Source organism: Rhamphochromis longiceps, linkage group LG23, assembly GCF_057381845.1.
Source record: "Rhamphochromis longiceps isolate RC_006_pf linkage group LG23, R_longiceps_female_GT1.1, whole genome shotgun sequence".
Taxonomy (NCBI): Eukaryota; Metazoa; Chordata; class Actinopteri; order Cichliformes; family Cichlidae; genus Rhamphochromis; species Rhamphochromis longiceps.
The window spans coordinates 41614046-41639491 of NC_140578.1; the positions used below are offsets into that span (position 1 = coordinate 41614046).

Genomic DNA, 25446 nt, shown 5'->3' on the forward strand with positions numbered 1-25446 from the left:
TAAAGGATGGAGAGAGGAGGCGAGCATCCTGTCGTCTCTCAGCCAGGAGGATGAATGGAAAGCCTGCCTCTCTGCCTCCCTTTATATTCTCTTTCTCTCTTCCCCTGCTGCCTCACTTTGGCTTTTACCCTGGCTTCAGTATATGTGTGTGTGTGTGTGTAGGGAGAGAGAGAGAGAGACCTCTTTCAGAGCAGCAGGAATATATTATAACCCAAACAAAAGGAGTCGGCTTATTGTTTATGAATTACCAGCCTTCCAAGCCAACAAAGGCCCCTATTTTCATAGAAAACTCCATTTTCATTTCAGCTCCATTTGATTACCAGAGCAAAGAAAAATAAAAAGGCCTCTCCGGTCGCAGCGTCCCAAAGGGATTCATTCCTCCTTCTCTCGCTCATTCAACTCCACTGAAAAGGTTTCTTTATTGCTTTCTTTTCAGGATCGACGTCAAATGGGCTTTTAGGAGTAAACCAATGACAAAAATTATTGCTGGGCTATTTTGTACAATAACAGGGCCGGGGGAAGAGAGGAGTCCTGTGTTGTCTTTGTCATCTTTCTTTCCCCCTTTTCTTTCGCTCCTTTCTGCTATTGGAGAGGAAAATTGCAGAGGCTGAAAATTAATGGTGAGGCTTTTGGAAGGAAAGAGTGAGAAAGAAAGAGGGGGACACGATGCAACAATACAAGTCAAATAGAAATTATCACAAGCTATTCAGCACAATGAAGAGACAGAAAGGTACTGTACGGCTCCAGAGGACTTTGCCTGTGTGCATGTGGGAGTACCTTTCACAAAGCAGACACCTGTTGGACGAAAACAATAAAACTCCAGTGATTCCTTTCACTCTTAGTCAGTATCCTGCATGCATGTGTGGACTCACACTGCAGTCTAGCTCCTGATTATTAGTTTCCTCTGCCACCAGTCGCCTGTCGACTGATCTGTGAACAGTGATGCTTGTTAATGGACTAAATTTAACTAAGTTACATTTGGAGTTAGACAAGTATGGGCAACAAAACCGCTGACACCACTGAAAAAGAAGTCAAAAGTGCTAATGCTGCTGAAGCTTTTCTGTCTAAGTTGTTGTGAAGAAAGAAGAACATTATGTAATATTTCCACAGAACTACCTTTAGTTTAAGATTGCCACTCATACACTAAGTGAATGAAGGGGGCTGCAGTTATTTGGTCATCTTCTTACAAAGCAATGTTCTCTCTGCTGGGTTGTGGTATTACCAACCACCTAATCTTAGTTGAAAACACACACACACACCCAGTGGCAATGGCACGCTCTGACTACAACAGAAGCTAAACTGAAATGTTCTTAGACTTAGACGCAAAACAAGTGAACACGCATCAGCTTTATAAAATATCTGCATCAGCCAGTTTTGTTTTTGTCGCGTGCATCAGTGAATGAGATTTGAATCACAGGTCTGTCATGCACCCTTGTTTCTATATAAGTAAATGTTTACTTTGTGGTATGTTAAAGAGATAGTGATGGGGCTGTTGTAAGGGAGAAAAAAAAGCAGACTGAAGGAATTCAAACAATACTGTTCAAGAAGGCAGACAAAAATTAGGCGTGGGTTGAAAAAGCCAAGGTGACGAAAGCTGATTCTAGTGATACGTTTCACTGGCTCACGTAAGTATGACCTGGTCAGTTGGCACAAGATGAGAAACTTACTGCATGAATGAGAAAAAGAAAGACATCCATAAGTGAGCTATTACCGAGAAGGTTGGGTGCAAGTGATGACATGTAGCAAAGATGAACTTGGTGACGATCCTCATACGAACAAGCATCCATGGAGCCCCAAAGCCAGCATCTCACAGGAGGCACAGGCCCAGCTGTCAGCATCTCAGGGCAATAACCAAGCAAGTAAACGAACAAGCAGCCCATGTGATATTAGGCCGTGATTTTAATGTTTTAGATATTAACATTCAGTATTCCTCAACGTCAACATAATTTTAGAAGGCATAGTTTAATGAGGGCAAGTCAGAAGTTTTCTGAACTGACACTTAAGTCAGCACATGAGCACCAAATATTCTGGTATTTTACAAGCTAGACTTGTTGTTTGTTTGTTTTTCAAAGAGAATAGATGAACACTATCCGCACACACTGTGAAACTGAAGATTCTCTTTCATCTTTCACTTTGCCTCCGGCTTTGTCCTGCAGAATGAATATTTGGCTCAAGACAAAAGGTGAGCCGATCAATTATTCCTCTCGCAGAGCCTGGGTGCTGTTGTGAAAAGCGTTGACATTTGAGCTTTCCAGACGACATCTGCAAATTTATATGCCTTCTATTGTGTGAGGCAGCCAGCCTGTATCAAAGGCTGTAAAAGGCCTTGTCAATTTCGTAAGGACAACTCCACAAAGACTCCTTTCTTGTCTGTTGTTATGGGAATAATGCTTTACGCTGGTGTCCTGCCAAAACCTCTTGGCAATCTGGCCATGTGATGTTATTGATTGCATTGATATTAGGTATCTACCATGGAAACCATCACACTGTCAGTAATGTGTTGTGAAACATCAGAAAATGCATATTTGGTGATCAGCTTCAACAAAAATGTTTTCACAGAGGCTCTGCATACAAATTGTGTACAGTAAATATCTTTTCTCTGACTTCCTGAAGTTCAATGAAACCACTGATAATCAGTAAATAAACTCTGTCTGTGCCATGGAGTCTGGAGAGGATGAGGTTAGTTAACTTTTTACCCAGTTGATGTTTCTGGTTTTCATACTCAGGCAGAGATTTTTCCCTAACATCCACACTGAATGCGTCACACCTTGTGTCCAGTTAAGATGTTTGCTTGGGACGCATTTTGATCTTTATCAGGACTCTTTGCTCTTTGATGAAACCTGCTGTAATTAATCTCAAAACATACCTGTGCAGCCCCAGGCTATTCCCACTCCTGTGAAATAAAACTTGGAGATCCCAGAGAGACACAAACCAGGTGTGCTGTGGCACATTGTGTAACAGCTACGTTGAAACAAGTCTCACCCTGTGGTGGAGGCTGGGAAAAGCTGAGTATGAAGGTGAGTCCTTGATGATCATCTATGTCCAATTGCGAGTGAATCCGAGTGAATGAAATTAAATCAATAGCGTCACCTCCACTCTTTGCCTTGGCAGAGGGCAGTGATGTACTGCTGGGACACAATATTTTCACAAGCTTAAGTGAGGCTAAATGCAGGGACACTTGCATCAGCCACTCTGAGGTTCAGCTTTCCATTTCACCTCAGTCGCTTCCAATTCTTTGTATATCATGTTGGACCAAGCATGAATACCAACGCTAAATGCCCTTTGTGCAAGCACATTGTTAAGGCACCAGAGCTGCCGCCTTTTGGGTCCTTTTCTACAACTCCACACGGCTTGCCCCGCAAACCGTGACAAGTTCACTTTAATCCTTTAACCTTAACTTAAAAATAACAGTTTCAGTTTTACCATATCCAAATGATCAAAAACCCAAAAGGTCCTGAAATTATCCTAAATTATTAAACAATTAAATTATTAAACCCTAAACCCCCCTTTATCTTGATACATTTCATGTGTCAAGATACTATACAAAACTTAAAAATGCTCAGTTTCCCCACTCATGATCCAATCTATGTCATAAAAATAAACTTAAAACAGAACAGTTATCAGTCATGTGTTTCTTCAATTAATGGTAACTGAGTTGCCTCAAAAAATATTTCCCCTTTAGCATTTGGCATTCTCCCAACAATATACTATAATCCCATAATCTAACCCCACTTAATAAAACAAAACAGAAATTTTCTCTGGTAAAAACAAATCATATTTAGTGTTTTTATTTTACGTTAAATAATCACTTTAGTAAAGTGTAATTTGACACAGAACCCAAGGATTGACGCTTCAGCTTTGTCGTTTAGCAGTGCCTTTATTGACAGTAGTGATTACTGTGGTTTCGGGATTCTGCCCAGGACGCCGGCACTCCTCTGCAACTGTCACTCTCTTCTGCTACGTCTCACTGCAAGACAAAAAGAGTTGCCCTTCATCAAACCAGTTCAGCACACCTGCTCTTCCCCGCCTCCACTCCGCTCTGTGAGCTCACTGCATCACCCCTACTCTGCAGCATTCTTGCAAGCAGACTAGCAGTTAAAGTAAACTAAATTCTCTTCTGGGACACCCAGATTATAAACAGATTATAAGAGAAACCCAGGGTTTTTTTCTTCAATAATGAATAGTAAGATGTTCTAGCTTTACGGAGGGCTTTCTCATAAGGCAGCAAACTATTTCTCCATGGCTAAATGATGATCATCTAAATATGTGATATGCTATTCCCTCTCCAGCTTATGAGTTATCTGCCTGAAGTGCGCGTTTGAGAAATATACCTGGGAGTCAAGTACTTCTCATTTGAAACTCTTTTTTTCACAGGAGCTACAATATAAGTACAAGATAGGTACAAGAACAACATTATTGACCTCTGTAGGAGTAGAAGTCAGGCAGCTGCTTTGTGTTGGTACAAGTATGAAATACAAAATCTGGGAAATACTGGAGCCAAGAATAGTTTTGCACTCCTTGCTCTGTGTTCCCAAGTTTATGTACTAGGGAAAACTACGCAGTGCGTAAACTTGGGAACATGGAGCAAGGAGTGCAAAACTATGATGGTAGGAGATGACAAAGGACAGTGGAAGATGGAGACAATAAATGCACACTGGATAACAAGAATTTAGGCACCGAGTGGTACCCAACCCTGCCGGGGAGGTGTCTGAGAAGACTAGCTGGCGATGAGTCACTGGAGTTATTCACTGGAATAATAAAACTAAGTAGACGAACTACATTACAAACTGAAACTACGGAGGATATGATAAATACTAAAGGAAACTCTTAACCAAAGTATGGTCAAACTAAAACACAATAGATTCTCAAAAATACAGGGAATCACAAAAAAAAGTCAGTGAAAAAGAAATCAACTAACAAAACAGTGCAGACATGTAGTGTGAGTTGCAAAGAAGAGTGTGTTGAGTTCCAAGAGGGACAACTACATCAACAAACACAAGATTTTGTCATTTAAGCGAGGGGCTTGAGTGATTTTTCTTCCCCCAGTAGCAGTGCTAGAAATGTGTATGTTTGCAAGGAAAAACAAGAACCTTTAATATGAGATAGTGCTGAGAAATTCTAAAGAAGGTGTTACCTTTCCTTTTTATGTTCGAGTTTTGTTGTATCTGTTTGCAGTTTTGGTTCAAACATAGCTGAACGCCATGGTTTTGTTAGCCACTTCTATAGGGCTGTCTGCAGCTGCAATACGCCTTCTTTTCATTTGTATTGTGTTCTTAATGTTAAGCACCTTAGTCAGAACTTCAAAGGACCATATAAATAAAGTATCTCGGCTGGGCTTGGTGTATCTCTGCTCGTGAATGTGTGTCTTGTACTACAAGCTGGCTGGAATTCAGTGACCTATAAACAACTATTTAGATACTTCTTTCACTTTTCATTAGTGAATGACCTACATTTAAAATAAGTCATTGTATTCAACATGGTAAATATTTGTTGTAGCCACTAACTACAGCATGTCTATAAAGCTGAACCATTAGAACCATTAATACAAAAGCAACTTTGTTTGAAAGTGCTTTATAAATAAAGTTAATAATAATAATAATAATAATATCATCATCATCATCATCATCATCATTATTATTACTATTATTACTGTAAAGTACATAAGTTGAGAGACTATCAAAATAAAACAGGAAGCCTACTCAAAAACTGACTAAACACGGGAAACCTAACAGAAACACAGACTAGGCACAAGGAACATACAGTAGAAGAAAAGGAAAAACTTGAGAATAACAAAGACAACTATGAATACTAAATCACAACAGAGCGGAGGTAAAAAGGCTAAAACTGATTGAGCTGTAAAAAACCCAGAATTATGATACAAGTGAGTTTCTGATTTTAAGAAATAGATGTTAGTGACACATACAAACTAAAAAGCTATGCAGCTACATCTAATCTAGCTGCATAGCTAGATTAGACTGCCATCAGATAGATTAGACTGCCATCAGATAGAGGGAATAATAGAAGTCACATGACCCAAAGAGAAAGTGAAACAGCATTTATAGATCCAAACTCATACTTGAAAGTCATACAAATCCATCAGCTGAAACAAAACCAAGACACACCAACTTCACAGCACAGTTGGACATTCAGGTACGGTAACACTGTGTTAATAATCCAATGCAAGAAATACATTTATTAAATTATTAAATTGACTGGACTGAGTCATCTCTACCATTTGGTTCAGATGTGTCAAGTTAAAAGAATTTAGTTTCTAGAAGAATTTAAATAATTTACTGTTTTTTAAATTTACTGTCTTTTCTGTTTGTTTAATTCACAATTAGTTGATGACAAAAAAAAACATGGAGAAAATTAAAAATATCTTTTGGGGTAAGCATTTTTTTTTCATATCATATTCATTGTTGGTGGTTTTCTTGCCACCCTTTGCCGTTAATATATTGTCATACTTGTGAAGCCCTCAAGGCTTTCAAGTGTAATATTGAGCTACATGAATAAAACTAGCTTGACTTCACTCAACTGTTTAGAAATGAGGAAATGCTGGAGACTCAAGTGATCTTGATCTGAATTTGTTATAGATGTTAAATTATTTTACAGTGGAATAGTTACTATGATGTCCTTTGATTTGAAAGTGGCAAAAAGTAACATTATATTTGACTTGAAGAAAAAAAAAAAACCTGCCCAGAATATGGAAAAGTGTTGCTAACATGTTTTTACTTTGTCATACTTCAATTGCAGGAAATCGTTCATCTTCTCGTAAGAAATTTAAATTATGATGCAAAATTATTTAGCGCTGAAGACAAAACTTGAGGCTGTTACACACTGGACAAGTAAAATCCGTGCAAATATTTCCTGGGTCACAAATATTTTTCGGACTCATCTGTTCTTTACGCAGCTGTTCACACTGACAGTTTGAGCTGAAGAATTCCAGGAAGTTTAAAAAAAAAAAGGTTTCTGTAATGGAACTTTAGATGAGGTGGGATTGATTAGAGGCAGAGCAACTTTACTGAAATCCCGAGTAAATAGTGGAATTAATTCTTTGTCCTATTTTTCAGATCCAAATACCTGATCAGGCCACTGGGTTTGACAACAACTGTGATCTTAACCCACATGGCACTCGTACTGAATACACAGATGGAAATAGTCACACGATATTATTTATCTTGGACACACAGTTACACGATGCTCTGGTTCAGTCGGCTCTGTGAAATGATTTCTCTGCCTCCTCAGATCTGGTCCCAACTCTACCAACAACACCTCAAACTGTCCCACTGACATCCTGAACTATGTACGAACACACAGCTTCAGCTCCTGGATCCAATCATGAAATTCTCCCTGCTGCTGCTCTCTTAGTTTCCTACTTTTCTGAGCTTGTCATTGTTTGAAGTCGGCTTCATTTTTAGTTTTCACAGTTCGTTTATTGAGGAGGAATTGTCCTCAAAAGCACAACGTGTTCAGTGTGTAACAGCCTTAACACATAATGATGTGTAGTTGCTCTTCCAGTGTGACTCATACAATTAACATTTTCCATTTACAGTGTTAGAGGTAGAAGCAAGGAGTATACCATGGGGGTGAGTATTAAGGGTTACTGCTGAGGTTACAATGCCACAGAAATTCACAGTTTCACATGGTGATGCAGAAATCTATATTTGGTAATTTCATGCTGCTAAAATTGCAGGGAGTAGAACACAGATGTCAGTCTGTCTCAGTAGTACACCCCTTGAAGGGTTTTGTTTGTTTATTTTATTAATTGGTGTTTGTTCATATTAGTATGGTAAAATGTTAAACTGTAAGTGTAAACTGAATGCTGTTGTAATTTTCTGAATGAACAGTGAAAGAGAGCGAGACCTGCAGCTTGTCAGAGATTACAAGCCTCACAAAGATGTCCAGCATCTCCAAATTCTGCTTTATGGACCACCAGGTGCTGGAAAGTCCAGCTTCATCAACTCTGTGGACAGTACTTTAAGAGGCAAAATTGCAACTCGAGCTTTGGCAGCAGCAAACTCTGGTGATAGTTTCACCATTGCAGTATGTATCTATTCTTATCACAATTGCTTTTAGATGCATGCATGAAAATACATTCATTTCCTTTGAGGTTTTCAAGGACTACAGGGATGCACTGCAGTGGTAACTCCTCTGTAGACGTTGAACTATAAGTAGTATTCAGAAAACTGTTCTCTGAGACTTTAGTATATGGCACTGTAACACCTACACACTTTGCTATTTACAGTGCAGAACATATAAAATTCAGAGAGAAGAGCAAGGAACATTTTACTCTTTTGTCTTCACTGACACCATGGGCCTTGAGAGGGGAGCTAAGGGAGGAATTCATGTGGAAGACATCAAACTTGCCATGAATGGACATGTCAAAGAAGGTTACAAGGTATGACATCTTTATTCAGATGCTTGTACACAGTCTGTGATACATAAACTATATCATGCAAAAAGGTTTCAGTGAGTTTGATTTTTGTTTACTTCCCCAGTTCAATCCCAAATGTCCCTTGTCTGAAATGGATCCTAACTACAGAGCCTCCTCCACTTTAGATGACAAAGCCCACATTCTGGTTTTAGTCATTCGTGCTGACTCAGTGAGCATAATCGATGATAAAACTGTGATGAAGATGAAAGATGTCAGAGCAGCAGCTTGTGACAAAGGTGAGAGCAGATGTTGTTCTACATGTATGATATCACAATTTGAAATAGTAGAAAAACATGAGACAATTAATGATATTTGAGGAACTTTATAACTCCAGTGTGTTCAGTTAAGTAACTCACAAAAAATAATCAGAATACATAACACATAAAGTTATTTTCAGTTCATCATTTCATTTTTAAGGTCTGCTTTCAAGTCACATTTATTTTCTAAAGCCATCCTTAATTCAATGTGTTAGCTGGCTCTAGCCCTCTGACCCGGAGTTGGATAAGCAGAAGAGAATAGATGGATGGATGTTTTATGACTGAGGTTTTAAACCCATAGAAGTATCCAGATATGAAAGTCCAAATCAGGTTAATCTTTCATCCTTCTAAGTTTACTTTTTTAGGTGATGGTAGATTGGAACAACTATAGTGCTACCTGTAACTAAAATATCAAATGTATGATTGGTTGAAAAGCCAATCAATTTAACAGTTACTTCTCTCTGTATTCAGACATTGTTGTTGGTGATGAGACCCACCACTGTTGTGTCATATGCAAACTTGATGATGTGATTTAAGCTGCACTGTGCAGTACAGTCATGTGTTAGCAGGATGAACAGCAGTGGAATAAGCACACAGCCCTGCGGCGATCCTGTACTCAGTCTGTGGAGGTTTTATTTCCTACAGAGACAGACTGGGGTCTGTCAGTTAGGAAGTCCAAGATCCAATTGCAGAGAGTGGTGTTTAAGACAAAGGATCTAAAAAATCACCCAAAACACATCAAATCTGAGTATGACATTTTTTTTTTTGTTTTTTGTTGTTTTATCTTTTTTTTACTGTAAAAGATTTGCAGTTAATATATTGTCATATTTGTGAAGCCAGCAGGGCTTTATTTGTAATATTAAGCTAAAAAAAACAAAACTAGCTTGACTTGACAAACAGTTTTGAAATAAGGGAATTCTGGACACTTATAGATCTTTGCTAAATTATTTTATAATGGAATAGTTACCATAATTTACTTAGATTTGAAAGTGGCTAACTTAATATTTCATTTGACGTGAGGAAAAAATCAAATGACTTCTGTTAGAGTGAATTGTTAAATGTTGTCATTTTATGCTTGCCAACTCTGATGAAAGGAATTCCACTGTCCTTCCCCCCAGATTCTCGAGGTTCTGGTTGGGGGGCTGTAATGTTTTATTGCAGATACCTGGCCAGGTCGCAGCCCCAGGAGAGAGGTCTGCTGAATGAGCGAGTGTGTTATTCGCCCAGTTCCTGTAGCAAGATGGCGCCGGTGTACGTGGCTTGCCGTCCTCGGCTACATCTGCTTCGCTGCTTCTTACCCTCTCTACGCTCTTTATGGACCTTGGCATTGTATTTTTTTTATCCTTTTAGTTGTATGCGCATCTAATGGCTGTGCACTGATTACATACGACAGGCAAACACTTTTAAATCTAAGACTCTCTCATTCCTCTCGGCCTGATCCTTGCTGGAACCTGAGTGACGCCACCGCGCCCCGACCGGTCCCTCCGACCGGCTTCCTCCATCTATCTATTCCGAATCTACACAAGAAACGCTATAGGAAACGCGGTAGAAGGAGCGGCCGTCGCGTTCGCTTCAGGCTCTACTTTAAAGCCAGAGCCACTGGCTACCCACATGCCAGCCTGGATATCTTATCTTCTTTCCCTCCTTCCCAGGAGCGCTCTGATGCTAAGTTGCTCACCCACCGTTGGATCTGCTTGGCCGACCACGAAGTCTACCCTGCGATTCCTGTGGCATGTTCTCCTGCTCGGGTTTGGATAACATCGCTCCGACGCGGCGTTTGCCGAAACAACCTAAGTGTCCTACGACGCACCACCCGTGGCGACTTAGCCCCTAGGATACGGATGGCATTGCTTAATGTCAGGTCGCTGGTCAATAAGACCTTTTTTTTTAAATGACTTCATCTCCACTAATGGGATTGATGCCTTATTCCTGACTGAAACCTGGATTCGTCCTGGTGAGTTCATCCCTTTTACTGAACTTCTTCCGTCGGACTGTGTTGCTTTTAGCTCACCAAGGCTTACTGGTAGGGGTGGCGGCGTAGCCTCGGTTTTTAAGAATTCGTATGCAGTTCGGCAGCTACCCTCACCTACCTACTCTAGCTTTGAAGTCTAATTATTGGAGATGACTGCATCCACGACCACACTCTGCGTGGTGGTTTATCGACCGCCTAAATATAGCAAATATTTTATCACGGACTTTGCTGATCTCCTAGGCTCCGTTCTTTTTAAGTATGGTTGTGTTCTCATTGTCGGTGATTTTAACATACACACTTGCTGTAAGGATGACTCATTTGCTAAAGACTTCCTTGCCTTAACGGACTCTTTTAACCTGGCTCAGTGGGTTAATGACCCAACGCATGTTAAAGGACATACTTTGGACTTGGTTTTCTCATATGGTCTGGACATTTGTATCAAGGATATAAGTGACACTGGGATCTCGGATCATTTCCCAGTTATATTTGATACTGGCTTATGCACTAATGAACTACATCCTGCGGCTCCCCTTCGCCCGCTACGTGTAATTAATGCTGAAGTGATGTCAAACTTCTCTATGTCTTTCTTGGATTCTGCATCTGTCACTCTCGACTGTTGTTCTTTTCACTCGGTTGATGACTGTGCTAATTCCTTCCTATCGCTGATTTCTTCAATCCTTGATACTGTTGCCCCCATTAAGATGAAGCGCCCTAGAACCTACTCTCAGTGTTGGCTTAATGACACTACGCGCGCCTTACGTCGCGTGTGTCGGCGCGCTGAGAGAAGGTGGAAAAAAGATAAACTTCAGGTTTCCCATGACATGCTACGGACTAGCTGCTTAAAATTCCAAAGTGCTGCTAAAACGGCCAAAGCGTCCTTCTTGTCCAAAATCATCCTGGACAATGACCATAACTCCCGTACCTTATTTAAAATTTTTAACTCTGTGGTTAACCCTTCTCCGGACATGCCTTTAATTCATTCTCAGGGTCTTTGTGAGCGATTTCAAACTCACTTTTAAAAAAAGGTCTCATCTCTTAAGTCCTCCCTTCCCCCTGCTTTATATCCTCTCCCCATTCCTGAGTGCATTTCAACTTTCCACCAGTTTGAGCCTGTGTCACTTTTGACTCTTAAGCGGCTAGTTGCTCAAATGAATAACACCAATACTGTGCTTGACATTCTTCCATCTTGTTTAGCTAAGGACTGTTTTGATGTAATCGGACCTAGTATCCTATTTCTTATGAACTTTTCCTTGCTCTCAGGCTGTGTTCCTTTGTCCTTTAAGCATGCTGTAGTCCACCCGATTCTAAAAAAAAGAAATTCTGACTGTTATGACCTTTCAAACTATAGACCGATCTCTAAGCTTTCGTTCTTGTCCAAGATCCTGGAGAGACTAGTTCTCTCCCAGCTCCAGGCGTACTTGGACACGAACAATATTGCTGAGAAATTTCAATCTGCCTTTAAGCCATTGCATAGCACTGAAACAGCATTGGTTAGAGTTCTTAATGATATTCTTGTAATCACTGATACTGGACGCTCTATGGTCCTAGTTTTACTGGACCTCTCTTCGGCCTTGGATATGGTAGACCATAACATTTTATTACTAAGACTTGAGCACACTGTGGGTATTAGAGGCACTGCCCTCGACTGGTTTAAATCATACCTCGCTGATAGATCCTTATCAGTTCACTTAGGCACCTTCTCCTCTTCCTCCGCTCCGGTCTGTTGTGGTGTGCCTCAAGGATCAGTTTTAGGCCCTATTCTCTTCTCATTGTATTTGCTCCCTCTAGGTGCAATCTTTGAAAAATACAATATCGCCTTCCACTGTTATGCCGATGACATACAGATCTATTTTGAACTTACTGACGACCTTGCTGTGTCCCTGCACTACTTTCAAGAATGCATGCGGGAGGTCAAAGAATGGTTCCTGAGTAATTCCCTCGTTTTAAATGATAAGAAGACTGAGATTGTGGTGTTCAACAGTAAAATCCCTCGTGCCCAACTCTGTGCTGCCCTGGGTTCCTTTGCTAGTTTTTCTTGTGACTATGTCAGTAACTTGGGTGTACTGCTGGATAGCTCGCTCAAACTCGATAAGCAAGTGTCTGCTGTAGTGAGATCTAGCTTCCACCAACTGCGCCTTATCTCTAAGGCTAGGCATTATATTCCGCATGAGGACCTGGAGAAGCTTATTCACACTTTTGTGACCTCCAGGTTGGATTATTGTAACTCCTTGTACTATGGTCTTCCCTCTTCTCTTCTTCTTAGACTGCAAACAGTCCAAAATGCAGCAGCCCGCCTTTTAACTGGTACCAGGAAATTTTGCCATATTACCCCTGTCCTAGCTAGCCTGCATTGGCTGCCCATAAAGTACCGTATTCAATTTAAAATATTACTTCTTACTTTCAAAACTATTAATAAATTAGCGCCAAGTTATCTTAGTGAACTTCTCAAACCACATACTCCTGCTAGAACACTCAGATCTGCCACTCAACTACTTCTGACCCAACCCAGATCTCGACTGAAGTCTCGGGGTGACCGTGCGTTTGCTCTGGCTGCCCCGGTACTGTGGAATACCCTTCCTCTCGACCTCCGCGCATCTGATTCCATTGCACTGTTCAAATCACGATTAAAAACCCACTTATTCAATCTTGCCTTTCCCTCTAGTTAATATTTCTTTTATGATTTTATATCATGCACTTTTATGCTCATTTAAATTCTTGTTTGCTCTGTACCTGTTGCTTTCCTATGTATTAGTGACAGTTATCTGCTTGCATATTTAGTACTTGCTTTGGTCCTATTTCTATTATCCTCCTCCTATACTCTATTTTACTTGTTAAGCACCTTGGTATACCCTTGGTTTTTAAGTGTGCTTTATAAATAAAGTTTATTATTATTATATTATACATCCTATCTGGAAGATCTGTTTCTTGTGATGTTGCTCCTGCTTTTATGACCCTTTGGTCAGCAGGAGGTAACACACACACACACACACACACACACACACACACACACACACACACACACACACACACACACACACACACACACACACACACACACACACACATTCTTACAGAAGTTCACACATATACATACGATGCCTTGTCTGGGCGTTGCTTTGCTGTGATGTGTTTTGTGTGAACTGTCTCTCAATAAAAGGCAGCTTTGGGGTCATTTTTTTGGTGGACACAGACGAGGCCTCCCTTGCGCGAGTAATCGATCGATCGACTGTCTTGTTTTCTTCATGACGAATAAGTCTCTAGAATTAGCGGGGCTTGTGGAAACACAGACCCAACAACTTCCTACATTGTCTTTTTTGCATGTACCCCCCCTCCACCTGCAGGAAATCGCTCAGTAAGTCCTGCTTCACCTCTTTGTAAGATGTTTAAAATATGGTACAAAATATTTAATCATGAAGACAAAATTAAATGCTTTTACACACTGGATGTGTAAAATCCATACAAATAATCCTGCACAAAGAATATTTTACTGACTTATCTATTCTCTATCCAGCTGTTCACACTAACTGTTGGAGCTGAAGAATTCCAGGAAGTTTGGAAAAAAAAAGTTTCTGTAATGATTGCAACACCCGTCCCACATTCTATTGAGAGGGGCCCTGGGTTCCCGTTGTTACTCTCCTACTGATACTCCCTTTTTAATACTTATAGTATAAAATATGCAATAAAACTACGCTATATGGAAATAAACCACACACAAGCAGGTCAATTAGAAAGTTAACTCCACTTTAGTGAACGATTACTTAACAACAACACAAAAGACAATAAGTAAAATTAATAAAGTTCGTTAAACAATGGTAAGGTATCTACCTCAACAGAAACAAAATAATCAAATAATATTGTGGGCCCACACACACTCTCACCAGCACACACACACCTCAAGTGATACAGTCTTTCTGCTAGCAAACCCCTCGTTGCAGGCCTGAGTCGTGGCTCGGGTGCGTTGGGACCTAAAACAATGTGGTCGCTTCACTCATTGCCAAGCAGTAAAATAAAAAGCACGTGCAAACAATAGTACTCACACCTCCCAGCCCCCCCGCCCCAACAGACAACAGAGAACGGGGGTGTGTGAAGCCTCCAAACCTCCCTCCACCCGCTCATATGTAGTGTTGAGCTCCCCTGCTGACCCCAGTAGGCGCCCCCATATTCTGCAACCCACCAGGGAAAGGAGGCCCAGGCCCATCCGGACCAGGGCCCAGTTCAGCAGCACTGCCTGGCTCCACAAAGCCCGGGACAGCCCACCCGCTCCACCACAGAGAAAACTGCACTCACCCCGTCATCCACTCATCTTCCAGACTACACAAGACAATAGACACCCAGACTGAGATCTCCTATATTTCCCCCTCCTGCAGAGTGAGTTTCTGAAGAGAGGAGACCTCCTGCAAGATGTAACAGCCTCCCCCACCAGTCGAAGAGCCCCCCAGGTGGCTCGATGCACTGGCGGCACCCTGCGCCAGGGCTGGGCCACCTTACACCCACCCGCCCACAACCCAGGCGACACACCAACCAGGACCCAAACTCCCAAGGCCCAGCCAGGGCCCCAGCCCAGAGACGGAGCACCCCCAGACCCACCCATGGGCAGCCAGGCTACCAAGAGAGCATGGATATAATTGTCTGGTGTATTGGTTTGACAGTGTGAGCAGTTGTTGGTAGACGTAAAGCCTATCTTGAACATCCGATGACCTGTAGAGTGTACTCTATGTAGTATTTTGTATTGAATTAATTGAAGACTGGGCTTTCTAATTAAATGAAAGGTTTTTAAGCATGTCTGAGACCAGACGTTTTGTTCTTAGTTAACTGATAAATCTGCTTCCCATTTCGCAATAGGAAGTGATATTGATTCATCTGTTTTAGAAAGTATTCTGTATATTTTGGAAAGTAATTTTGGGGGGGGGTTCTTACTTTTCTCAGCTTGCCATCGTTTGACGTCGACTTCATTTTAGTTTTCACAGTCCGTTTATTGAGGAGGAATTGTCCTCAAAAACGCAAGGAGCTCAGTGTGTAACAGCCTTGAAACATAATATTTAATAAATATTAATTTAAAATGTTACCCTTCCAGTGTGACTCATACAATTAACATTTTCACTTTACAGCGTTAGAGGTAGAAAAGAGGAGCATACCATGGGGATGAGTATTAAGGGTGTGGTTAGAGAGAGGTGTACTAGAATTATTAAGACTAACCCTTTAATTTCACCAATTCTATAAATCCTAGAGTCACATTTCTTATTATTACAGTTACTGTTAGAGGCTTGCATGAAAAACACATTTCCTGCAATATTTTCTAGAACTACAGGAGTGCAATGAAGTGTTAACTGCTTTGTAGATGAACTATAAGTACATTTACAGTACAGGACATCTCAAACTCAGAAAGAAATGCCAGGAACTTGAGATGTAGGTTGGATGCTGTACACAAATATGTCCGGCTTTCCGACCCTAGTCAGACTGTTACTCATGAAACTGGTAAGTTTACCTTCTCAGCTTTGTGTTTAATTGTTTCCATTTAAAATAAGTTCAGCCAGCCAGGCTGATACTTTGTTACTACTGCCAGTGTGAGAGTCGCAACATTGTAGCAGTAAACAGTGTAATAGCATTGCTTTACAGACTGTTTCAGTTGATTGTTGTTATTGTGTAGAGCTTGTTGTGTGTTGTAATTAGTACTGTAATATCTACGCTGTCTTTGCAAAAAGCCACATATGTGAGCCCACGTGTCACATGTATTTAAATGTATTTAAGTGTATTCTTAAGAGGGCAGTTTCTATACAACAATGACAATTTCATCACATTTAACTATGATTGTGGGTTTATACCATATTGTATTATCTGCCTCTGTCTCACAGTTAAGATGATATTTTCTTGTTTTTTTACCTGAATAATTGAATATATGAATATATTTATATTACTATTTCCTACTTATACCAATTTCATATTTCTACTTGCCAGTGATGGTGTGTGCCTAAAGTGTGGCAGTGATAAACACAGTTCTCCAATACCGTGTCATTATATTATGACCGTACATTATTACAATGGGACAGCACTGAACCACGTTCCAGAGACAATGGGTTATATTGGATCTGCTATAATATGAATCAAAAGCATGTTGGGTGATTCCCTGATAAATGTTTTCTGCTTCCATGTATATTATATCCTTATATGAAAAATTAATATATTAAGAAAACCTTACCAGCTTGTACTGTAAGTTGCCAAGTTGAAGAATACGTTGAGTTCTAGAGCCACAAATACATCTTTAGATGGCAAATCGTTGAAGCTAGAATTTAAGCATGTGTATAGCATGTGATTTCCCTCCCAGTAACTTTAGTGTTTGAAATGTGTTGGATTGTTTGCCACAAAAATTAAGGACATTTAAAATGAGATACTGCTGAGAAACTCTAAAGAGGCTTATAACAGATATAACACAACTATGTTATAGCTGTGTTATATATGTTTGCAGTTTTATTTAAAAAAAAAACAGTTGGCAGGTTTTGTAAGCTGCCAAATGCTTCTATAAGGCCGTGTCTCTGCAACTGCAATAAGCATCATATATTGTTTAATACTTTAGATGCTGTTGTTGATTTTCCACAGACTGCACTGAATCTGTATTTGAAGTATGTGAAAACTTTTCAAATGTCTTTGTGGATAAGGTGTCTAATATGAGAACTCAGATATCACCATATGCCATTTACCCATCATCTTCTTTTCCCTGCTCTGCTGCCTTTTATCAGTTTTTTAAGCCTGTGACTTTACCTTTTTTATATGAGGTTGTTGGTCAACAGAAGTCCTCGGGTTCCCCACAGATGCAGTCCCACCCTGACTATTTAAAAGAGGTGATTTCTGCTTTGGGGCCAGTTCTTGTTAGCAACAGCAGCTTGTCCTTGACTGTAACTCCAAAAGACTTTAGGCTTATGTGCAGCACTTTGTGACTCTGTCGAGAAAGGTGCTATATAAATAAAATTGTATTTTCATTATTTTATTTTATCATGTAACCTAATTAGAAAGTCTGGCCTGGCTTCCAACATGATGTCCAATTTTAGAGCAATCTCCAAGCTACCTTATTTCAAACATTTTGGGAAAAAAAAGAGTCTATATTATATATTATATTATATTATTATAATATCTTTTTAAGGGATTTTAGTCTGGTTTAAATTTTTTTCATAGGACAGTACCTGTACTACTAAGGGTTTTTAATGACATTCTTTTAGCTACAGATGGTTGGAATTATTTGATCCTAGTTTTTACTAGATTAATAGCCTTTGCTACAGTGGGTCACATTATTCTGATATTTTGTTTGGAACATTTTGCACGCATTAATGGCACTACCCTGAATTGGTGTAAGTCCTACCTGGCTGAAAGAACATTTTGTTATCTTTAATAGATTTAAGTCATCATGTTCTCCTTGTCATGTTGGGTACCTCAGGGCTCAACCCTTGGGCCCCTGCTATTTTTATTAAATCTTCTTCCCCTGTGCTCCATGTTTAGAAAGCATAAATGTGCTTCCCAGTTTTATGCTGGTAACAGTCAGGTGTATATGCCCGTTAACTTAGAAAAACCTTAAATGTCTTGATAAAGTAAAAGTTATTACTGGTGGGTCTCCTCCTTTAGATTTGGGCCTTCTTACACAATACAAAACATTTTGTCACTAACCTGGGTGTCAAAATGGACAGTGATTAAAAGCAATTCAGTGCTGTGGTGAGAGCGAGTGTCTTCTTTTTTATTTACCATATACAATTGGTCAAACACAATCTTCCAGACTTCATTTTAAAATTCTGTAGTTTATTTTTAAGTCTTTAAATGACCTTGCCCCACTCTCTGAGCTCTTACAGGTGCACTCACCCTCCTAGTCACAAATGTCAGCTAAGTTGTGGAATTCACTGCCCTTGCATATTACACATGCTTCTGCACTGACGTTTTTTAAGTAACTATTTAAAGCCCACCTTTTTTCATTGGCCACAGTGAGAGAGTTGACTTTAAAAAATTTTTATTATTATTAATGAATTTGAATTTCTATTGTGAGCTTAATGATGAGCATTTTAGCCAGCATATTGTTTTAAAGCACTTTATAAAAAGTGCTTTGAAGCAAAAAACAGCTAGGCTTGGCTGGGCTTTGCGTGTCTCTGCTAATGAATGTGTGTCCTGTACTACCTGTAGAACAAGTTGGCTGAGTGGCTGGATTTCACTGACGTATAAACAACTCACGCTCACCTACTTCTTTCACTTTTCAGAAAGACCTACATTTAAAAAACATCATTGTATTCAACTTGGTAATCATTTGTTATAGTCATTAACTAAAACATGTCTATGAATCTGTCATTGTTTAGGGGGGATTAGTAGTAATGGCCATATGACACCGATGCTCCAATACAAGCCTCCAACTCCAATTTGTATTTTCCTTGAACCACTGCTTCAAAGCTTACTTTAATGCCGGAGGGCAGACAAACAAACACTTGGCCCGTGATGTCTCCTCACGTCTACTCCACCTTGAATCTGCTTGAAGCAATTGATACTGCTACACGAGATTCTTTGTAACATTTTATTCCCATGTGAATGTGTGTTTTCGAAAGCTGGAGAAGTTGCTAGCAAGAAACTAAAAACCAAAAACAAACCAATGTAAAAATAATTGTGATTAAAAGTCTTTAAATCCCGGTCCCATGTAAGATTAGTCACACCCCGCTTTAGTTACACAAGCACACCCTATCATCCCACCACATCCTGTTTCCAACTGCTTACAACTGCTACAATGCAATTGCTTTGGTTGTATTTGTATCAATCATAAAAACCGTTATTGCACTCAGCACATGATTATTGAGACATTGTTTTGCTTTGTCTTAATTTGCCACTAAAACCTATTTTCAATACAATTCATTAAGTAGTTCAATACTGATTCATTGCTTCATTTGCGCATCACTAGGAATTAAGAGGCAAATGCAGACCCCAAGACTGATTTGAGGAAATGAAAAATAAACCTTTGTGGGGCGATCATGGCTCAAGAGTTGGCTGTTCTTCTTGTAATTGGAAGGTTGCCGGTTTGGTCCCGGCTCCGACAGTCTCGGCTGTTGTTTCCTTGGTCAAGACACGTCATCTGTTGCCTGCTGGTGGTGGTCAGAGGGCCCGGTGGCGCCAGTGTCCGGCAGCCTCGCCTCTGTCAGTGCGCCCCAGGTCGGCTGTGGCTTCAATGTAGCTTGCCATCACCAGTGTGTAAATGTGTGTGTGAATGGGTGAAGGACTGAATGTAGTGTAAAGCACTTTGGGGTCCTTAGGGACTAAGTAAAGTAAAATACAGGCCATTTACCATTTTACAGCGCAAGCATCAAATCCAGGTGGATGAAAAAAACAGGAGACAAAATTACTGAGGCAGACAAACAGTACAACATGACAGAGAACTAAAGAAAGCTATACAGGTACAACTAGAGTAGACTGCCATCAGATAGAAAGAATAACAGAAGTCACATGACCCAAAGAGAAAGTGAAACGACAATTTAAAACCCAAACTCACACATCATCTTCATCAGTGTGAACAACAACCACGACACACCAACTTCACAGCACAATTGGACATTCAGGTACGGTAACATTGTGTTAATAATCCAATGCAGGAAATCCAGTCATTAAATTATTAATTTGAGCGGATTGAGTCATCTCACATTTGGTTCAGATGTGTTAAGTTAAAAGAGTTTACTTTTCTTTTCCGTTTGTTTTATTTACAGGTAGTTGGTAACAAAAAGACATGAAACTTTTTCAGTGTAAGTCATTGTTGTGACTTTCTTCTTTTTCTTTGTTGATTTGCCCTTAACACAGTTTGTTCAGCCCTCTGGGATTTAACATGTAACATTGAGCTACACAAATAAAACTGGCTTGACTTAACAAATAGTTTTGAAATGAGGAAATGCTGGAGACTCAAGTGATCTTGATCTGAATTTGTTACAGATGTTTGCAATATTTTATATAATGGAATAGTTACCGGGGCAGCACGGTGGCACGGTGGTTAGCACTGTTGCCGCACAGCAAGAAGGTCCTGAGTTCAATTCCACCATCAGGCCGGGGTCTTTCTGTGTGGAGTTTGCATGTTCTCCCCGTGTTTGCGTGGGTTCTCTCCGGGTACTCCGGCTTCCTCCCACCGTCCAAAGACATGCAACTTGTGGGGATAGGTTAATTGGATAATCCAAATTGTCACTAGGTGTGAATGTGAGAGCGAATGGTTGTCTGTCCCTGTGTGTTGGCCCTGCGACAGACTGGCGACCTGTCCAGGGTGTACCCTGCCTCTCGCCCCATGACAGCTGGGATAGGCTCCAGCGCCCCCCGCGACCCTGGAAAGGATAAGTGGAAGCGAATGGATGGATGGATGGATGGAATAGTTACCATGATGTCCTTTGATTTGAAAGTGGCAAAAAGTAAAATTTCATTTGCCTGGAAAATCTAATGTAACCGTGCCTGAATATGGAAAAGTGTTGCTAACATGTTTGTAAATTGTCATATTTCAATTGCAGTTAAACGGCCAGCATGCCCTGTTTCACCTCCTCGTAAGATATTTTAAATATTATACAAAATTCAAACCTGAAGACAAAACAAGAGGCTTTTACACACCGGATCCGTGCAAATACTTCCTGGTTTACAAATATTTTTCGGACTCATCTGTTCTTTATGCAGCTGTTCACACTGACCATTTGAGCAGCAGAACTCCAGGAAGTTTAGAAAAAAAAGATTCAGTAATTGAACTTTGGGCGAGGTGAGACTGATTAGAGTCAGAGCAACGTTACTGAAACCCTGAATAAATCGCGGCATTTTTTTTTTTCAGACCAACCGATTCTTCCGATTTCTTGAATCTAAATAAAAAAGACCTGACCAACAAGCCCACTGCATTTGGCAGCTCTTAACTCACATGACACCTGTACTGAATACACAACCAGATGGAAATAGTCACGTGATATTATTTACATCAGACACACAGTTACATGATAATCCAGTTCAGTTGGCTCTGTGAAATGATTTCGCTGCCTCCTGAGATCTGGTCCCAACTCTACCAACAACACCTCAACAACAGCTGCCCCACTGACATCCTGAACTATGTACGAACACACAGCTTCAGCTCCTGGATGCAACCATGAAATTCTTTCTGCTGCTGTTTTCTTAGTTTCTTACTTTTCTCATCTTGGTATTGTTTGATGTCGGCTTCATTTTTAGTTTTCACAGTCCGTTTATTGAGGAGGAATTGTCCTCAAAAACGCAACGTGTTCAGTGTGTAACAGCCTTAACACATGATGTGTGACTCATTTAAAATGTTGCCCTTCCAGTGTGACTTTTATACAATTTACATTTTCACTTTACAGTGTTAGAGGTAGACGAGAGGATCATACCATGGAGGTGAGTATTAAGGGTGTGGTTCCTTAGAGAGGTGTACCAGAATTATTAAAAAATAACTCTTTAATTTCACCAACTCTCTGTGACTCTGTTAATCCCAGAGTCACAATTTTTATATCACGAAATTGATCTGTTTCAACTTGTTATAACAGCAGTCTGGCGAGGAAGGAGCGGCTAGCAGGTCCACCGAGCATGTTGTTGGGGGAGCCAGTCAGTTAAATCGAACAACAGACCTTTATTTGACATTAGCAACATAAGACCATACAGGCTAGGTCTCCAAGGCTCTACTCCGCCCGTACATACATGTAGGGGCATCGGTGCCAGCCTGTTATGTTATGTTATGAATGGTTTCTCTCGGAACAGACACACTAGCAGCATGAAACGTCTGCCACTATACTCACACACACTAGGAGACTCCCACAACTACTACAATAATAATAATTTTCATTCTTTTACATGGTGATGCAGAAATGCTCATCTTTTTTTTTTTTTACAATTATTATAGATGTTTTAAGGCCTTCGAAAAAAAATAAGTCCAGTATTATAGAATGAAACCAAAGATCAAACCCTGTTTTCAGGTCCAGAACATGGGAATAGAGTAGCTGCGAGAGAATTCAACATTAATGAATCAATGGTACGAAAGTAGAGGAAGCAAGAAGAATGAGTTGAGTAAAGGTTGACTTATCTGTTTTGTTTCGCTTAATGCACCTTATAATCTGGTGCGCCTTATGGTCCGAAAAATACATTAACTTCTACCTTCCTTTGTCCAGAAGTCCAACTTTTGTGCGATGTTAGCATCTTCCTCTGCCTTTTGGGTGCTACCGCAGGTGCCTTTGACGGTGCGAAACGTTTAGTCGACAATGTTGGAGAGAAAACTTACAAACATACAGTACAGCACTTCAGAGTCACACTGCTAGCGATCGAAGATTTAAGTAAATTTGGAAAGCTGAACGCATTCTGTACTGGGACGAGACACGGGACGAGATTGATTGATGATCTAAGCCAATCAGTTCACAGAAAACAAGACGTTGTAAAAAAACAAACAAACAAAAAAAGCATTCAAAATTGCACAAAAACGAAAAGGTAAGCCGCGTTATAGCAAGGTACCACTGTAGTAGAAAACAGATTAGAACACTGATTGGTTTATTTGGATATTTATCACAGAGAATCCATCAATAAAATTAATAAAGCTTTGCTGTGGCTTATGTAATTTAGAGGTTTGCCATTAGATGTTAATGTCAGAACAGATTGCAGCAGATAATGTGTAAATGTATCAATACAAAGATTTAATCCTCCACTGAAGAACTGTGCTAGCAGAAAAATGTGTTGAATTGTGATTTCAAAAGATGAATCATTTTCATTATAGATCCACAGCACCTTTTGCTCTAATGTCTCCAACAGTCAGGTCAACGAGCTAGATGACATGTCAAATGCCCCTTTTATATAGCATCACACACTGAGGCAAAAAGCCTGAGTTATCAATAATAACCACCATCACGATGCTAATTTTCTCTGACTCTGGTTTTTGATATTATCAGACTAGACAATTCAAACCTGCCTATGTCAGTCTGGCTTGGTTGTACACCCCTCAAGTGTTTTGTTTGTTTTATTATTTTGTGTGTGTTCATAACACTGTTGTGTAAACTGTAAGTGTAAACTGAATCCTATTGTAATTTTCTAAATGAACAGTGAAAGAGAGCGAGACCTGCAGCTTGTCAGAGATTACAAGCCTCACAAAGATGTCCAGCATCTCAGAATTATGCTTTATGGACCACCAGGTGCTGGAAAGTCCAGCTTCATCAACTCTGTGGACAGTGCTTTAAGAGGCAAAATCGCAACTCGAGCTTCGGCAGACGCAACCTCTGGTGTCAGTTTCACTAATGCAGTATGTATGAGGATGTATCTATTCTTATCATAATTGCTGTTAAATGCTTGCATGAAAACACTCTCATTTCCTTTGAGGTTCTCTAGGACTACAGGAGTGCATTGCAGTGGTAACTGTTTTGTAGACAATAAACTATAAAAAGAGTGAAAAAAGTCGGTACAACTAGTGTGTCAATTATTCTGAAAACTGTTTAGGGTCTTTAGTATATGACATTATAAACACTATTTTTTACATTCACAGTACAGGACATATAAAATTCACAGAGAAAATCCAAGAACCTTTTATCCTTTTGCATTCAATGACACCATGGGCCTGGAGAGGGGTGCTGAGGGAGGAATTCTTGTGGAAGACATCAAACTTGCCATGAGTGGACATGTAAAAGAAGGTTACAGGGTATGACATCTTCATTCAGACACAATCTATGAAACTGTATCGTGAAAAAAGGTTTAAGTGATTTTCCGTTTTTTCCCAGTTCAACCCCAAATGTCACTTGTTTGAAACGGATCCTGACTACAACAGTTCTCCTACTTTAGATGACAAAGTCCACATTCTGGTTTTAGTTATTCCAGCTGACACAGTGAGCATAATCAGTGTTGAAACTCGGAGGAAGATGAAAGAAGTCAGAGCAGCAGCTCGTGACAAAGGTGAGAGCAGATGTGGTTCTAAGAGCATTTATTATGTCTTAATTTGAAATACTAGAAAAACATGAGATCAAATGATTGCATTGCTTTCTGTATTGGCAGGCATCCCACAAATAGCTCTCATGACTAAAATTGATGAAGCCTGTCCTGAAGTCAAAAAAGACATAAAGAACGCCTACAAGAGCAAGCACATGAATAAGCTGGTATGTTCAAAGAAGTAACTTTCATGAGCTTGTAGACAGTTTACACATGAATGTAACATCTCTAATTCAGCTGTACATTTCAGTATATTTTTACAGAAACCTCAGCTGGAATCAGTACAAATAATTCAAGACGTAATTTATAATTATGTCACTGCTGCAACAATACGATTTCAGGTTTTTTAAAAATGTAATGTTGTTTAAACTTAGATGGACACAGTGAACGTGGACCTGGGTATTCCACTGAACTGCATCTTCCTCGTGAAGAACTACCACAAAGAAATTTACACGAAGGACAACATGGATTCACTGATACTGTGTGCACTGAAAAAGATCATTGACTATGGAGAGGACTACCTGAATGACCAGAATGATCCAGATGATGTGTGAGGGGGATAGAAAAAGGTGATTTTGCTTCACCATCATTACAATCACAGCCACACAAACAGTTAATTTCACCAGAAACTTTATCAAACTGATTTTTGTCTTGTTCTTATTTTACTTAACTTTTTGTTCTTTTGCAAATTAAATCCAAATAAACTTCAAAGAAAACTAATACATGTACTTTTTGTTATTTACTGTATGAAAAATGACAGCTATATACCTGTAACCTGTTGCCTCCTGTGTAACTCAAATAACTGATTTCAAGTCTCGATGTAAGACTGTCCTCTCTGAGTAAGTGATTTCTTGTTT

The 25446-nt window shown here is 39.9% G+C and overlaps 1 protein-coding gene across 1 annotated transcript; it reads left to right on the forward strand.

Moving 5' to 3' along the window:
- Nucleotides 1-8311: 8311 nt before the first annotated feature.
- On the forward strand, nucleotides 8312-25363 carry LOC146642599 (interferon-induced protein 44-like). Its single transcript, XM_085399304.1, has 8 exons — nucleotides 8312-8398; nucleotides 8499-8670; nucleotides 12452-12872; nucleotides 23717-23912; nucleotides 24153-24305; nucleotides 24385-24556; nucleotides 24656-24756; nucleotides 24964-25363. Exons 1-8 carry the CDS (start codon nucleotides 8312-8314, stop codon nucleotides 25141-25143), a joined length of 1482 nt encoding a protein of 493 aa, XP_085255430.1. The 3' UTR covers nucleotides 25144-25363.
- Nucleotides 25364-25446: the final 83 nt, after the last annotated feature.

Bases quoted from the DNA above. Each gene is read 5' to 3' on its own strand.
- LOC146642599 (XM_085399304.1), top strand. From the start codon at position 8,312: ATGGGCCTTGAGAGGGGAGCTAAGGGAGGAATTCATGTGGAAGACATC. The intron at 24,306-24,384 runs GTATGACATCTT...GTTTTTTCCCAG, and splicing joins ATGTAAAAGAAGGTTACAGG to TTCAACCCCAAATGTCACTT. The intron at 24,757-24,963 runs GTATGTTCAAAG...GTTTAAACTTAG, and splicing joins GCAAGCACATGAATAAGCTG to ATGGACACAGTGAACGTGGA.